This window comes from Helicoverpa zea, chromosome 7, assembly GCF_022581195.2.
Source record: "Helicoverpa zea isolate HzStark_Cry1AcR chromosome 7, ilHelZeax1.1, whole genome shotgun sequence".
NCBI lineage: Eukaryota > Metazoa > Arthropoda > Insecta > Lepidoptera > Noctuidae > Helicoverpa > Helicoverpa zea.
In genome coordinates, this window is record NC_061458.1 from 6,063,314 (window position 1) to 6,074,660 (window position 11,347).

Genomic DNA, 11,347 nt, shown 5'->3' on the forward strand with positions numbered 1-11,347 from the left:
CGGTTATTATGTACATGTTACATACGCATGAATACTAATGTTAGGCACTCAATGAATCATCTGAGAGGTAATTAACCTTTAATCATTGACTTTGTACCTTGGTCTTGGCACTGATGTGGCAATTTACTGTGAATATTTTAATTACAACCTGTTTTTTTCAACAAACATGATAAGGTTTGCCGACTATTTGTATACTGAATATAGGTAATGCAATATCAACGTGTAGACGGTGTAGTGTATACGCTCATAATTAGGTACATATTGCAATTACAAGCCTGTTTGCGTAGCGCTGTGATTATGCAAATTCTATATGAGTTTATTGCAAGCATCTTGGATAGGTAGTTTCATGTACATAGTATCATGAACTAGATCATATTAAGGAACGTAATACGTAAACTGTTAACGTGCGATGTTTATTACATTTCTGTATATTATTATTCTTACTATATCGGATCTAACAGAGTTACTCATTAGAAAATATCGCATTCACGTGCCATCAATATGTATACCTAACCAGATAATTTTACTGCATCCCATGGACTTAATTCTGCCACTTTTGAACAACCTCAACACTACGTATACAACTAAACATTTTGCTTATTTTATTTTAAAATTCTGAATTTAACAAACAGCAACAACATTTGCAAAATCTCAGAGACACGAGATTTTCACAAAATAGTAGTTCCAGCTGGGTCACCTGAACCTTTCGTTTATTTTACGACGTCTCCTGGGAATAAACGAAGCAGGCTATTCTTTTCCGGGAAATAGGTACACGTCATACGAGTAATGCCTACTTTTATATGTAGATAAGGTATATTATGTAATTTACTAGTTTATATGTAGATGAGTGTAGAGAAAATTTTCTCTATGATACTAAAAAAATAAATATAGAAGAATGGCTGTGCAATGTGAAAAAGTTCATCTTTATCAAAAGTTCATATTATGTGATAAAGATATTTGTTATATACTTATTTATATTTTTATGATTCACTGTAATTATCTACATTGTGAGCTAGTATGTTATCATATCTTGGGTTCAATAAATAGGTCGAATAGATAAGTATAGTAATCTTTGACTGATAAAGTTAAAAATCACATAAAAATATAAAATATTGTTATGGTGTAGATCAAAAGAGATAGATAAACTTTTAGGCACACATCTTTTCGGATTGTGATTTTAATAAGAAATCAAAGCCATAAATAAAATAAAGCTGAATAACTGTTTCCATAATATTCATGATTATCTGGAGAACAATGTAGACAATAATAAAGAAAAACATCTAAGCAGAATATTAATAGTTTTAAAGTGGTCAAAGGAATTCCAAGGCCTTAGTTATTTCTTTGACCAATTGGCTCCTAGACTGGGCACTAATTTGATTAACAAGTGGCTACGATACTAATATTGACGGCAGCGCCTTGCCACCACACAAACTAGAAGCAATACTACCATTTGCCAATCTTCGTCCAATATGAACATATTTTGAAAAGAGCTAAATCCCAGCTGCCGAGATTTGGAAACTGCACTTCTACTAACTACGAACTGGACTGCATTCAAGAACGTCAAAGTAAATTATGAGGCTAACCCGCGGTAGTTCCAACATTATTTGAACGTATGTGTAACTGAAATTACTCACTTCTCTCATTAATTTCATCAGCCTGTAATCAGTCCTTTATCATCCAATCACACTTACCTACACGAGTCACTAAAATAATTAAGTAGGTACATACTTAGTTCAGTAAAAAAAGATTAACCCAATGACGTTTCATTCGTGCTGAGCTCGCAGTAAAAGAGCTAGACTGAGGAAATCCTACCACTACGTAACTTCTACCTGTATTTACCGCTAAGCAGCATTGCTGAGTTACACTGAAAGGCACATTAGATTTTCTAACTTTTTATTGGAGATGTCCAAATGTTCAACATTTTTGCCGTTCATTGGGGATGCATTTGAATTTAGAATGTTTTAAGTGTCGATATATACATAGATATACAGGATCTTTTTGAAATACTGACTGATGAAGTTTTAAGTAATGAAACCGATTCAGGGGAGTTATTAAACTTGAAGCAAAAAGGTCCACCTAAATGGCAATTTACCTTGAAAAAACGAGTATTTTTTTTTCTACTTTATATTGCTAACTTTGTTCCGAGATTTTCAAACCTAAATACAAAGGTGAAGTGTACCTTGCATAATCATGTTTCCTTTTTTATGAGAAGGGTTATCTACGTAGTACTTAATGCTACTGATTTGTATAATTTAATTGTTTAGTTTTAACGTCAACAATTTGTAAATGTTTGCACGCCGAATGGCAAAATATGGCAGAACTTATTTATTTTTATTATAACACCGTTTACTTTTGTACCCATATTTGCAAAATAAATATATCTTTATCTTTACGTAATGTTCTCTTTAAAAAGATCCACAGATTAATCGTAGTTGTCAGAAGTTCATTACAAAGTCTGAACTGACTCTCAGTTCAGAACTGTGAAAGAAGAAATTAAATGACGGTGTTATTCGCAAAGTCTAGTTTACCATGATAATCATAAAAAAGTAGTAGTAAATGTGGAGGAAAACCTTTGGGAGCGCACTAATTGAAAAGAACTTTATAACAAATAAGTATAATAAGGCATGTAGAACACCCTTTCAATTCCTATGTTTTTAATAAAGTGTTTCAGAATTTACCATACTTTTATCACAGAAGTAATATTATCTACTAGGTAGTAGGTATTTGTTTCTTTAATTAGCCCCCTATTAATTAAAAATGTTGCAATATATCTGTAAGAACGTTATTGTGCGAAAAACGAGTAATAAAACTCATGCAAATAAGTTAATTTGCGTCAGACACGGAAATTAGACGAAAATCCCAACGTGGCCATGTTACGAGAATATATTTTTTAGTCACCAAAAAGGCGAACTGAAGAGAATATGCTAATATTGTTAATTAGTGGCGTCTGCTGTCTTCCGGACGACTGCGAGAGAAAAATATGGGCACTGCCACTGACTTATGGAACACATTAATATTGTCCGCACTTCCGACAGCTAACTGCCTATTTTCCAGCCTCTAAATCTGACCATACCAAATCACGTGAACTGGCGAAATGTTACTCTAACTAAGGAATGGTCAAATCTGGCAAAATCATGTACCTAGTTATTACATTCTTTACGAATTAATTCGTACATAAGTTTTGCGCTTTGAAATTGAACAAAGTGTGTAGGTAGGTACTTGTCTGAGTAATATTGCAATACTAAAAAAACATAGCTCAAATCGAGATCGCGAAATATTTTTGCTGATTTGAAATGTAATACGAAACGTATTTAAAATACGATTGCTGTAGGTACTGTAATCTCTAAAACAACACGGGGATTTGAAACCACTATTTTTAATCGGATATAGACTAATAAATTAAAGTTGTATAAACCGAAATTGTGTGAGTATATCGCCGCAAAGCCCCGCAAACAGTGAGGTGAGCAAGCACAAAGAGCACTACTGTAAATCAGATGTACCGCGCGGGAGATTTATGAGCAAATAAAACGACCACAGCGACGCCCGGCCATCGCATGGAATAATTTCAATTTAACGCCAACTACGTACGATAAATTAATGTTAAGTGTACACAGTACAAACTATTGGTACTCTCGTTAGTGTCCACTAATTATATAACTCGTAATAATCGAAAATTACATAATGCGTTGAATAGTCCATTCAGCTTCGTGATCAAATTACAGGTTATTAGGTAACTGCCTTGTAATTTGCAAACATTCGGTGCGTATTTTAATTTAAAAGATTGCTTTAAGTTTATGGCTTGACATTTTATTCTGCGCACTTATAAAGGTCGACAGGTGACAGAGTTGCAACTACATAATTCATTCCTGCAATTAAAAAAAACGTCATAACTATTTCTCATTTACCTGGTAAGTATAAGCGATAACGACAATAGCGCTAGTAAATAATATATTATTACGTTGCTTGCAAAAAAAGTAAAACCTCCAGTTACACAACTATTCTAACAAGTATGGTAAATAGCACGATGTTTAGGTAAATAATGTCTATAATACTCCCTGTCTTGTGAAAAGTCTTGGAAACCATAACGGGAATACCGTTTGCATCTAACTAAACAGCAATAAATAGCGATGTGTCTTAAGACCACAACGGTGCTTAGCGTTGCTTGAATAATTGCTGGACCATTACTTACCTATCATAATCACCTATATCCGTCACTCAGCGGCTGTGTGTACTACATCACAGACTCTGATTTACGCGTAACAGCACTTTAACGCGCTGCTTGTAATCTCTGAACATACATTTATTGAACATGCATAACGATACAATGGTACATTTTGTCACGATACGTTATTGTATACTACGAAGCTGAAATTTATAAGATTGTTGGTTTAGAATGGCTATGAAACTATTTTAGTACCTCTATAAGTACATAGTTACACTTCCTATATTTTACTACTCGTAAAATAGTGCTTGCTTTCCCTGAGGAGTTTTGTAGAAGTTTATCTAAGCACATCTTCAATGCTAGAAATGTTCTTGGGTAAGTAAAATATCGCAGCTATCAACTCATTTAAAACCTAACCTCATTCGACGACCTCGATGGCGCAATGGTCATCATGCCGGACCGCCGAACGGTCGTGTTCGGTCGACATTTGTGTGATGAGCATGCTTGTTGGCCGTGGTCTGGATGTTATGATATGTATTTATAAATATGTATATATGTAGCTATATGTAGTTTATCAGTTGTGTTAGCACCCATAACACAAGTTAATGAATAACTTACCATGGGGCTAACCGACCGTGTGTGAAAAAGGTGTCCCGACATTATTTATTTATTTAACACTACCTGTAGGTATACCTATACGATTTGAAGTAACGATATAATATGCATGATGAAATAAAGGATCTAAGTACATTTTGTATTATTTCTTAACGATTTCAATTTTTGCTTCATAATAAAAGTCACCGTGACTCGGCAATACAAGTTTTTTATCACACAGCAACTGCTCATACGATAAAAAAATAGCCACTTCATACTACAAATAGGACAATATTCCCATGTGTTAATGATTGCATTGACTTAGTACCTGCTACTAATTTAATTATCTACAAATGAATAATCATACTAGAACATACAACCACTTTCGTGCAAATAGAAACCTTGTTGAAAAATCTTCCGGTTATCTTTAAGTAATGCGATTAGATCATATTTCATATTCTTGCATCATTTCGTCCTTGGTACATATATACTAGCCATTAAATTATACTAAGTTGATATTCATGTCGAGTGTGTGCAACTAGTGTTGTTGTCTGCCATGATTTTCATTGTATCAGTGATAATTTTGATTATCACAACATTATGTGTTGTATTAAAAGTTTATTGTAAATTGACAACGGGAATATGTAAAAGTAGTAAACATTTAGTTGGTAAAGTTGCCATAGTGACGGGTGGTAACAAAGGCATTGGTTACGAGACGTGCAAAGATTTCGCTGAACGAGGAGCTAAAGTTATCCTCGCGTGCAGGAGCGAGCGATTGGGAACAGCCGCACGCGACGCTATCATCTCCGCCACGGGCAACTCCGACATTCACTTCAAAAAGCTTGATCTCTCCTCACTGGCTTCTGTTAGAGCATTCGCTGAAGATATAATCAAGACTGAAAAACACATTGACATACTAGTCAACAATGCTGGTGTTTTTGAAGTAGAAAAAGAAAAAACCGAAGACGGACTATTATTAGCGGCGCAAACGAATCATTTTGGTCCGTTTTTACTGACCAACTTGCTCCTTCCGTTATTAAAATCTTCTGCGCCCAGTCGGATTGTAAACGTGTCATCAGAAGCATACAGATTTGGGAAACTCGAATTTGATAATCTGAATGCAGAAAAAGAAACTGAAGAGACCTACAGCTATAGCCAGGTGTACCAAAACACAAAACTGTTTAATATATTGATGACTGCTGAATTAGCCAAAATACTAAAAGGAACTGGAGTCACAGCGAATAGTTTGCACCCGGGTTTCGTAGCCACAGACATAATACTGAATGTTAAAAAGGGCTTTTTCAGACTGTTCGCACTTTTTGGAAATGCGTTTAGTAAAACTTGGTGGGAAGGAGCCCAAACAACAGTATATCTTGCTGTTTCCCCTGAAGTAGAAGGCGTTAGTGGAAAATATTTTTCTGATTGTCGTGAACAGAGTTTGAGAGGAGTTGCTAACGACAAAGATTTGGCAAGAAAACTTTGGGATGTTTCAGAGAAGTTAGTTGGACTTAAATGAAAAATATATACTTACATTAATATTAATATACATTTTAAGTTGTTTATATAACATGTATTAGTGTATGATTTAAAGTTGTAATATTTATGTATAGTATTTTCTATGGGCCTTAGATGCCTAATTTAAATAAATAAATAATAGATTAATATTTGGTTTAATTCTGAGCCTAACCAATATTTCTGGAAAATCGTCTAAATTGTTAATAAACAATGGATTTAAATGTATGGAATCAAAAATTTAAACAATCGTCGTATTTTAACACGCCTAACATCGGACTTACTTAAATATGTTACATTGAAACGTGGAAGTCTTTGCGCTGCACAATTTATACCCAGACATCCAACTATGTATAGGTTATTGAGTTTTTAGTCTCCTCAAAGTATTGATTTGACAATGTAAGTATGTATAGCCATTATAATACGAAGCAATTTACCTAATAACTGATTGTTTCAGAAAATTGTGCCTTATTATTCCTACATTGTATTTCAATGTCGTTCATTCAGTATAAAACCACTACATATCACGAGTATGAAACTATCTTATCAGTGCCTTCCTGAGTATAGGTAATGATATCGATTTAGTTCATCAAGGTCTGTTACCTTAAGATGGCGTTTTTAATATCATTTGTAATTATTAATATAATTGTGCTTGTTTTATTGAAAGTGTATTTCAAACTGACGACGGGCATATGTAAAAGTAGTAAACATTTAGTGGGTAAAGTTGCCATAGTAACAGGTGGCAACAAAGGCATCGGTTACGAGACGTGCAAAGATTTCGCTGAACGAGGAGCCAGGGTTATAATAGCTTGCAGGAGTGAACGACTGGGCACAGCCGCACGCGACACTATCGTCTCCGCCACGGGCAATGATGATGTTCACTTCAAACAGCTTGATCTGTCTTCACTGGCTTCTGTGAGAGCATTTGCTGAAGGTATAATCAAGAATGAAAAGCGTCTCGACATACTAGTCAATAATGCCGGTGTGTATGAAGTAGAACATCAAAAAACCGAGGATGGACTATCACTAGCTGTACAAACTAATCATTTTGGACCATTTTTATTGACTAACTTACTCCTGCCACTACTTAAATCATCAGCACCAAGTCGGATTGTCAATGTGTCGTCGATAGCTCACAGTGGTGGAAAAGTCGAACTTGATAACCTCAATTTAGAAAAGGAAACTAAGGAAACTTACAGTATGAGTCAAGTGTACCAGAACACCAAGTTGTTCAATGTGTTGATGACTGTTGAATTGGCAAGAAGACTAGAAGGAACGGGAGTCACTGCAAATAGCTTACACCCGGGAGTAGTAGCAACAGATATATTATTCAACATAAAATCAATTTGGGTACAACCGATTAAATTAATATTGAGTGTGTATAGCAAGACTCCTTGGGAAGGAGCTCAGACTACAGTACATCTTGCAGTATCCCGTGAAGTGGAAGACGTCAGTGGAAAGTATTATCGTGATTGCCATGAAGCGAGTGTAAGCAGTCTTGCTCAAGACAAAGATATGGCACGCAAACTTTGGGATGCGTCTGAAAAGTTAGTTGGTCTTAAATAAAGTAATTGAGTGAAATGTTACTTTTATTTCTTATTTTGCATCTTTCGGAAGACCTGCTCAACTGTGTTCTTAGTAGGCAGCACAAATTCGGGGGACCTGTCTTGCCAAGAGTTTTGGCACCACGCGACAGTTTCATTTGTAGTGTGTGTAAGCCGTAGTAAGTATATCATTATATTGTGCATGTACGTTTTAGCTAAGTAAGGCATTTTCCGATTGAGTGTGAGAAAGGTCACAATAAAGTAAATTTATGAAATGACGGGCCTGCCGGGATTCGAACCTGCAATCTTCTGATTGATCGCACCCGACACTTTACATTAATTGATATTTTACCTAACCACACACAATAAAGAAAGAATACTTATCCATCTGAATAAAGAGCAAAAATAGAACAGAGCGGTAGTTGTCTAGACATCTATTTGCCGTAAACGTCTGAATTTCCTAGCCGGAAAGTCTTCATTGAGAGACCTGTACTAAGGTACGAGTAATTCTACTCTCATTTAGTAACGTTACAACTGATCCCGAGAATATTTAGTTAGACGGAGCTCATCGTATCTGAATTATTTTACATATATGTATTTAATATCCCATTTTACTAGTGATGCTCAAACAGAATGGTTAGATAATATAGGTACTTTCAAAAATTAAAAAAAAAAACACGTCCATTCTGTGCGTGTTAACACATTTATATGAAAAAAAAGCCAAAATATTCTGTTCGAGGGAGTCACTACGCTTACATTAGATTATGATTTTCAGGGATGCAAAAGTTTGATGTGCTATTGCATACTTTTTTTTTCCGACGTCAAAAATCATCAAATGACCCCTCCCGCTGTGGGTTAGCAGCGGTGGGGGAGTGTCAGACTCTTACTGACTAAAAACCGTCGTGTTCCGTCATAGGCCTTTTATGTACCAGGGCCGCGGTATCTCTTTCGAACAACCCGCAGCCCCGGCAGGCCTTGGCCCTGCTGGGCCCCGCTGGGGTTGCTGACATCTCTTTGAGGAGCGCGTGGAACAACGCGCGCCGTCGACACGGGTCTGTCGTCTAAGTAGACAGAGGGACGATGAGCCACCCGAACTCACCGCCCACAGACCCACGCCTACGGTGGCCGGGAGTCATCTCGCGACACCCGGCACCCATGGTGTCTACCTGGTCCAGCGCGGCGGCCGGGATGAGAGGTGCGAACTCTCTGGCGTTCCGCCTCCTCCTTCTCGAGCATGACCGCTTCGCAGAAGGAGGCGACGGCATCCCATTCCCTCTCGCCCCGGACCATGGCCTGAACCAGGGCCGGACGCGAGAGGTTGCCGCTGCCCAAAGCCTCGACGAGGACCCGGCGGTGCCCCTCCCATGCGGGGCACACCTGGACTGTGTGGTCCACCGTGTCCTCGGGGCTGTCCGCACAATGGTGACACCCGGGCGCCTCCTCACGACCGATTCGGTGCAGGTACCTCCCGAAACAACCGAGTCCGGTGAGGACCTGCGTCATGCGGTACGTGAGGGCGCCGTGACTCCTCCCGAGCCACTCCTCAAAGAGGGGACTTACCGCCACGATGGTGGCTTGCCCTTGCTATTGCATACTTCAGCTCGTAACACCAGTTTTTCGTGATTATAATTACTATGGGTAAAATTTAAAAAATGAGTTTTTTATTTAGTCTTATTACCGCCGAGTGTAAGCGGATACAATAATTTCTCATCGGTGGTAGGGAAATGAGGTAAACAGAAAAGGAACCAGGTGTTACTATAAAGGTTTTTACATAAATAATATAATTTAAATAATTATACTACAAAAATATGGTTCTTCACAACAAGATAAGCGATGTTGTAGGAATATATTAATTACAAAATGTGCACCTACACGTAATCTACTTAGTGACGAATAGATCTAATCGATTTCGGGCATAAGCACGTGATTTGAATTGTATCTAATAATAATATAGTTTTCTCAGATTCCTGTACAAAGAAAAGATACATTGTATTATTTTAATGCAGTTCATAGCATTACGTGCTAAATGTTGCAATAAGTGTAACGTGATTGTTGCACGGACCATCAAACAAATCGATTCATGACCTACTATTATAATACTCTTGAATGATTTACAGGTCTTACACGAGTGCTCAAAATTACTTTTAAACATAAGGATGTCACATAATACATCATAAAAGCTGCATACTTATTCCTTATTCATCACTTCAGAATGTCGCACAGATAGGGTAAATAAAACACAGATACTTAGGAAAACATTTATATAAATAAACTCTTTTAAATACATCCTTTATCTACATTATAATATTGTGTAAATTGTACAGTATTAATTAAGTACTAATTGTCTGGCAAAGTATATTTAACTAATTTCTCCGATTCTAGCCACAGCCTCTTAGCCAGCTCAGCGTTTTGCGAACACTTGGAAGGCATCTTCTGACGGCAGTCACTAAAGTATTTACCTGTCACACCCTCAACTTCTGGGGAAACTGACAAGTAAATAGAAGTTTGTGCAGCTTCCCAAGGAGTTTGGAACGTAAACCCTATACATTTTTCTACTATATTTCTAATAATATTGCTAGGAATGTTCCTAAATATATTCGTTGCCGCCACTCCGGGATGGAGAGCGTTCACTGTAACCCCCGTACCTTTCAGTCTTGAACCTAATTCTAGTGTCATTAAATTCAGGAAAAGTTTACTATTAGCATAGACTAAATAATCACTCCAATATTTTTCCATATTCAAATTTTCGAAATCTAACTCTCCATACTTATGTATCATTGATGATACATTGATAATACGGCTTGGGGCAGAAGACTTCATCAAAGGCACTAACAAACAAGTTAAAAGGAACGGAGCAAAGTAGTTGACTTGCATTCCTACGTGAAGTCCGTCAGCTGTTTTACCGTTACCGAGCCCGCCAGCGCCGGCATTGTTGATGAGGACATCGACACGCTTCTCGGTTTTATATATCTGATCGCAAAAGTCCCTCACTGAGCGTAGCGATGCTAAGTCTAGTTGCCGGACGTGAACATCAGTATTGCCACTAGCTTGAATAATTTCTTCCTTAGCGGCAGCAGCACGCCGCACGCTCCTACATGCCAATATAACCTTTGCACCGCGACTCGCCAAGTCTTTACAGGTCTCCAAACCTAGTCCACTGTTTCCACCAGTCACTATCACCACTTTACCGACCATATGAGCACTGGTCCGACATATTCCAACAGTCAGTTTTTGGTACACCTTCACTATGAACACTATCAATATTGTGATGCCGAATATTGCCCACAAAATCATTTTACTGATTAAATTATTTATTACTATACGGATGGAAACGCTCGTTGTACTAAATGGTGACGACAAGTAGGTAATCAGTGAAGGGGGTCATGTAAAGTAACCTCAGTCATCAGACGCGCGAGCCGTATCAACGAGTTTATCGGCGATAAAGTGTTCGTATATATGTACGACTACATTTTTAGACGTCTTGACTAGCTACACTCCACTCATGGCCGTATTTCTAACTACACTAGTTGCCAAA

The 11,347-nt window shown here is 37.4% G+C and overlaps 3 protein-coding genes across 3 annotated transcripts; 2 read left to right on the forward strand and 1 right to left on the reverse strand.

Annotated features, from left to right (window-relative positions):
- Positions 1 to 5,246: 5,246 nt before the first annotated feature.
- Positions 5,247 to 6,422, forward strand: LOC124631796 (retinol dehydrogenase 14-like). Its single transcript, XM_047166402.1, has one exon. It carries the CDS (start codon positions 5,313 to 5,315, stop codon positions 6,270 to 6,272), a length of 960 nt encoding a protein of 319 aa, XP_047022358.1. The 5' UTR covers positions 5,247 to 5,312; the 3' UTR covers positions 6,273 to 6,422.
- Positions 6,423 to 6,781: 359 nt separating this feature from the next.
- LOC124631797 (retinol dehydrogenase 11-like) lies at positions 6,782 to 7,849 on the forward strand. Its single transcript, XM_047166403.1, has one exon. The coding sequence runs from the start codon at positions 6,878 to 6,880 to the stop codon at positions 7,832 to 7,834; it is 957 nt and encodes a 318-aa protein (XP_047022359.1). The 5' UTR covers positions 6,782 to 6,877; the 3' UTR covers positions 7,835 to 7,849.
- Positions 7,850 to 10,058: 2,209 nt separating this feature from the next.
- LOC124631979 (retinol dehydrogenase 14-like) lies at positions 10,059 to 11,347 on the reverse strand. The gene has a single exon (XM_047166633.1). The coding sequence runs from the start codon at positions 11,104 to 11,106 to the stop codon at positions 10,150 to 10,152; it is 957 nt and encodes a 318-aa protein (XP_047022589.1). The 5' UTR covers positions 11,107 to 11,347; the 3' UTR covers positions 10,059 to 10,149.

Bases quoted from the DNA above. Each gene is read 5' to 3' on its own strand.
- LOC124631796 (XM_047166402.1), top strand. From the start codon at position 5,313: ATGATTTTCATTGTATCAGTGATAATTTTGATTATCACAACATTATGT.
- LOC124631797 (XM_047166403.1), top strand. From the start codon at position 6,878: ATGGCGTTTTTAATATCATTTGTAATTATTAATATAATTGTGCTTGTT.
- LOC124631979 (XM_047166633.1), bottom strand. From the start codon at position 11,106: ATGATTTTGTGGGCAATATTCGGCATCACAATATTGATAGTGTTCATA.